At 36.1% G+C, this 6,021-nt stretch overlaps 1 protein-coding gene across 18 annotated transcripts in view; it reads right to left on the bottom strand.

Moving 5' to 3' along the window:
* NRCAM (neuronal cell adhesion molecule) overlaps positions 1–6,021 on the bottom strand; it is a 262,800-nt gene that overhangs the window by 54,019 nt on the left and 202,760 nt on the right. For 17 of the 18 annotated variants that reach the window (XM_023538010.1, XM_023538014.1, XM_023538003.1 and 14 more), the window contains 3 exons: positions 5,464–5,586; positions 1,457–1,627; positions 909–965 (listed from right to left, as the gene is read on the bottom strand). In XM_023538010.1, coding sequence (XP_023393778.1) covers positions 909–965; positions 1,457–1,627; positions 5,464–5,586 — 351 coding nt within the window. The remainder of the gene's footprint in view (positions 1–908; positions 966–1,456; positions 1,628–5,463; positions 5,587–6,021) is intronic. The other variant, XM_023538008.1, reaches the window with a different exon arrangement.

Genomic DNA, 6,021 nt, shown 5'->3' with positions numbered 1-6,021 from the left:
AAACTAAATATTACTTGAGAGAAATTAGAGTTTTCCTAAGATTTTAGAGATAATGGAAGAAAAATCTCTCCTCTGAAATCACTTTGGGAATGGTTTTGAGGCCTATATTTTTCGAGTATATTAAAATAAAATAAAATAAAATAGTAAGGCAGGAGTTGTAGTATGTCTACTCTGGTAATTGATAGTACTTTAATGTTTTTTACTTCATATCTCAAAGGTAAAAAATTAATACAGCAGAAATTCTGCCTTATAGATAATTAAGAAGTCCCCATATCCAGAACCCATAATTTTCATTGATTGACTCTGTATCTGACAGCCATATTTCCCTTAAGGAAATCAAATTCTTTTCTCTTTAAAAGAATACAGTTAAATGCTCTATTTTTAAAAAGATTACTTCCACTGAAGCTAGGGACTGGATTTTAAACCAAACTAAGAGAAATACTATTGCTAATTACTATTGCTAATATCATGTAAAAACAGATGGGAAATGTGATGACTTACTATCAAAATCCATTTAATGTTGTGTTGCTACAGGTTACTAAGACTTTGAAGAGTTAGTATTCTAACAGGTTAATGCACTCTGACAATTCTTATTTAGTTCATGAGAAAAATTATGAAGAAGACAAAAAATAAAAAATATAATTTTGAACATACATATTTTTTCCAAATCATGTGAAAACAGCTATAATAATTTTAATTATTATACATACAACATGTAAAATGTTTTAGTGGCATGTTTGCAAGCTTATAGCTAACTTTCACAAGAAACACACATTTTATTCTAGTGGTATTAAACATGTAACTAAGAATTTCATAAAGAAAAAAGGTTAAATAGCCATGGAGGTGAAGTTAGTGAACTAAATTCTACAATGAAGGAGAGAATATCAGTTACAATCACCATAACTCACCACCATAAAACTCAGTGTCACTCAAATTAGCAGCTATAGTGTCATTCAATTCATCCACTGAAATAAACAGAATATTATGAAGAAAGCAAAAAGTAGGGAAGAAGATATTGTAAAAAAAAATCACTGGGCAACAAAAGCAAACGTACAGAACTATGCTGACCAAGTGCCGCCCCTACCAACTAAAACAGTGCTTTACATTGTATATGACCAACTCGTTAATTCACTTAGCCACCCCCCAACCAGTAATATGTGAACAGAGAAATGAAGCTTCAGGACTGCCAATGAAAGCCATCGTGGGGCATAAAGCACACGCAAATGCTCAGAACTCTGAGTAGATTCAGAAAGTTATCAGGGAAATGGTAATAATAGTAACAGCAAAAAACATAAAATACAGTATTTAGGGTATGCATGCTCTTTAGTCACTATTGACAGATAGTTTCCTGATCAATGAACCTGTTTATGTCAATCAATAGTATTTAATACTTAACATATTTTGCACATATTTGTAAATATCATTGAAAGAGAGATTCAGAAAGCTAAACTCTTACCTGAAATCACCTTCACAGAAATAGGTTGCTTCTGCTGTATGGTTTGAGTGTGATTAAATCTGGCGTAACAGATATAGTCTTCACGGGTATCCTCTGGGAGAACATTGGAGAAATAAAGGTCTCCATTCAGACCCTGGGAAACCCTCTCACTTTGTGGAAGTCTTTGAAAGGCTGGAGAAAGGCAGAGAGATATGCAGATCATTCTTCTATTATAAAGTGGCCACTTTCCAAATTAGCGAGATAAATTTATCTATTCATAGTTCTGTGAATTTCACTTGAATGTTTTCTCTATAAAGCTCTTTGAATGTTTTCTCTATAAAGCAAATAACTGTAAACAAGAACAACAACAACATAATGACACAATACTACTCCAACTGTACCTGCTTGACCCTAATTTCTTTGGAGGGGGCAGAGGTGAGATTAGAGTTGTACAATAAAGTGTTTTATTTAAGGATGTATAAACCAAAACATGTTTTACCAAATGAGTTTAAGTGACTTTTTCTAATATTTAAATTAGTCTCTAATTATTAAACACATACAAACACATGCCTTAGAAAGTGCATTAAGGAAGCTTTGTAAGAATGTTAACTTGGGTTGCATCTGTGTACTCAGTCAGACACCAAATACTGTGAGAGCACCTAACTGTGAGCTAGGCCCTATGCAAAGCGGCAGGCATGCCAGGGTCCCTAACCTGTAATTAAATGAATAACTGTCAGCACTCTAACTTTCTAGCTTCGAGTTTTACTTTCGCTCAGGTCCAGTTAAGGAACTCTAGCCTTTAGCATGAAAGGAATATTTTCTAGGCAGATGAAGGACTTGGGCTGGTGAGACCACTTATCTATGTGTGAATTTACACTTGGCTGACTAACATGCCTCATGGAGCTTCTGACTCAGTTCACAGAGCCTTAACTGTGAGAATTCTTCAGCTCTGAAGTGAGAGAACTAGGAAAAATCGCACATCCCAGGTGCCTCGGGCGAAGTTGTCTGGCCAGAGGATTTCACCAGTCTGAGTCATGCAGCTGTGTTCCTCCTGAAGCAAGTGCCCTCATCTAACATTTCATGAAAGGCAAAATTATGGTTAACAGCCTACAATTCCCTTGGACAGGAAAAGGCAGGAAAATGTGGAGCCAAAGCTTGAAAGAATATTGGTTAGCCACATTAACCAAGTCCTTGGGCAGGATGGGGATCTGGGTAGTGGTTGTAAATTCATGGTTTTGAGTCATTAATTCATAAGGCAGAGGTCCCCAAACTTTTTGGAACCAGGGACCGGTGCTCCTATGAGAATCTAATGCCTGATGATCTAGGTGGAGCTGAGGCGGTGATGCTATGCTGTGGAGTGGCTGCAAATATAGATGAAGCTTTGCTTGTTGGCCGGCTGCTCACCTCCTGCTGTGCAGCCTGGTTCCTTACAGGCCATAGACCATTTTCGGTCCAAGGCTTGGGGGTTAGGAACCCTTGCCCTAAGGAAAAGATTGTTTTAAAAATAACTTAAGAAAAATAATGTACATTTATTTAGTGAATACAGAAAGTCAAAGATAAGCATATGGTAATTCTCTTCCATTTCTCCTGCTGTATTTTATTACTGATGGGAGTTGGTAGATCAAATTAAAGTGCCTATTGAGTTTTTCTGCATTACATTGGGGAAAAAAAATGTATTCAGATAGGAATAAATTGATAATGTCATCTTGCAAGAAAAATGTGATACAGATCTGAATTTTTTCTCTTATGCAATTTTATTTGAAAGATCCAGAAGCTCTGACCAAAATTTATGTAAATTACATAGCCAGCAGTGCAATGTGGAAAAAAAATTAGTTACATATTCAGAGATTCTGAGACTTAACATGTATATATCTCTTTATTAAGTGGAAAAATCATCATTTCTGAATAAGAACCAAAGACCAAATACCTGGCCTCATTTTGGCAGTGACATTTGGATACTATTATTCTTAATGTCATACAGAGCTCATTTACATTTGATTTTTTACTTATTTTTTCAAAGTCTGTAAAAGCTGTTATGTAATTATAGGAAAAATATATTGGCTCATTTATTCATGTATATATTTATTTTCCATTTCTTTGTGATACTCTGAGTGTTTTCAACTAAGTCAAAAACGGAAATTACATGTTAGAGGTAAGTTTTATCCTTAGTAATATGTACAACCTGTGATTTCAGAGGAAATCATGTCATTGAGAACAGAATATACTCCCCACAAATATTTTGTATTCATTACCACCATTCCATCTAAATGACTCTTGTCAAGGTCAACAGTGACTTCCACGTTGCCAAGTTCAATAGCCATTTCTTAGATCAGAAGTTATTTGGTCTTTCAGCAGCATTTGAAAAAGTTTATTGTTTTGTCTTCTCGACACTCTTTGTTCACCTTGTCCCGGGGGACACTCTTTGTTCTCTTCTTACCGCAGTGACTCTCTTTCTCATTTACTTTGCTGGTCTCCTTAAGTGCTTGGCCCCTGGAGGGCTCCTGGTCTCAGTCCCCCAGGATTTGCTTTTCATGGCCTGCATTCCTTTCCTCAGTTCTCTCATCCAGGCCCTGGCTCTAGGGAGCACCTACACCAAACGCTCATACACTGCTGACTGGCACTCTGAATCTTCTTCTGACTCATGTAGCTCTGACTCCTGTTGGGCATCTCTCCATGGATGTCTCACAGGGCTCTCAGATCCCAAACCCTGATTTCCTAGTCTCCTGGAAGAACCACGTGGTACCTCAAAGGTAACATGCTAACCTATTAGCTTAGGCGGTCTGGGAGGGTGGGAGAGGCAGAGCAACAAACAATCCCCTCAAGGATAGGGATGGGTGGCCAAATGTTAAATTGCCTAATGGGAAGACTTCATTTCTCTGTGCCTCGGTTTCCTCAACTAAAAAGTGGAAAGAATAACCAGACGTGCCTCACAGGGTTGTTATAAAAAATAGATGAGATAACCCGCATAAAGTCCTTGGCAAAGGGACTAACACTTAGTAAATGCTCAATAAATATTAGCTACTGTTGGGGATAAAAAACAAAAACAAAACTTGAAAGAAAAAATATAACACATCCGAAATAGCTTGATTTTGTCCCCTCTATGGGCTTCTGCTATTTCATAAAATGGCAATTCCATTTTACCAGTTGCTCAGTCTTCGACTTTGTAGTTATCTTTAATTTTTTTCTCTCATTTCCCCATCCTGACCCCAATAAATCCTAGAGGATCTACCTTCAAAATATATCCAGAATCTGACCATTTCTAACCCAGTTGACTGACAGTACCTGAGTCCAAATTAGCATCAACTCCTGCCTAAATAATGGCATTGGTCTCCTAACAGGAAGCCAACTCTCTCTTTTGTCCTTTATATTTACCATACATGAACAAACGTGATGCTATTACTATTTGTATTGTTTCAGGTAAAGTCTCTCCTTCACTGTTTCCCTACTTCAGTCAGAATAAAAGACAAAGCCCTCTGCATTGAGCCCCTGGACTTTCTGACCTTTTCTATCACTTTCCCCCTTGGCCCACTTGGTCCGGCCCCGCTGGCCTCCCTGCTGCCTTTTACACATACCAGGGTGCCCCTTGTCTTAGGGGCTTGTACCAGTTTTCCCTTTACACACAGATATTTAGAGGACTGCTTTACTCACCCATTCCTTTAAGTCTCTGCTCAAAACTGTGCTTATTTTTCTGTATATCACTTATTGCCAACAAACACATATTTTTTAAATGCATTTATTGTCTATTTCCTTCTCTATCTCTTTCTATTTTCACTGCACAGAAAATAAGCTAAGTGAGAGCCAGAAACTTGTTTGGTTTATTCAGAGCAATGTGTAGTACATAGTAGGTACTCAAAAATCGAGTGAATGAATGAAAGGACACACTATTTACTTTAATGAACATTTATTTTCCCAAGCATCTCTAAAACATTTTATAAACATTTTATGAATCACAGGAAGTCATAATTTATTATGAAAGCAAATAATCATAAGACTCTTGCAGAAAGCAAATTTATATTTTTAAAACTTACAGTTATCCATCCAAAATATTATAGGTGATGGTAATCCAACCGGGGGTCTGCAGGGAAGTACCAAAGGCTGACCATTTCGAAGTGTTATTGGTTCGAGTTTTTCTTTGGTCCACAATGGTGACCCTATGAAATAAAATAAAAACTCCCATCATTTCTACATTGAAAAAGAAAAAGAACACCAAAGACAAACTAAACTTTTGGGGAAATAGTAATTCAGAATTTATGTATATTAAGGTAATTTTTAAATACAGTGATCAAAGTAAAAAAATGACAGTTTTCTATCACTGTTATTAATAGTATAAATTCTGAGTCAGCAATTCTAAGCCTAAGAACTTATAAATAAATCATTAAGAAGATACATAATTTTACTAAAAGCATGTTCTTCGCGAAAGAATGAAAAACACTTAAATGCCAAAAGATTTGTTATATAACTGTATAACTTTCAATATCATAGAGTATTATATATTATACAAGTATACTTACTACAAGATTGATATGAGATTATATATATCATAAGTAAGTCAGAAAAGGTTATAAAATAGTACTTCAGAATGAGAT

The sequence above is a fragment of the Pteropus vampyrus genome, unplaced genomic scaffold (genome assembly GCF_000151845.1).
Source record: "Pteropus vampyrus isolate Shadow unplaced genomic scaffold, Pvam_2.0 Scaffold208, whole genome shotgun sequence".
NCBI classification, from domain to species: domain Eukaryota; kingdom Metazoa; phylum Chordata; class Mammalia; order Chiroptera; family Pteropodidae; genus Pteropus; species Pteropus vampyrus.
This window is presented reverse-complemented; position numbering and strand designations above follow the sequence as displayed.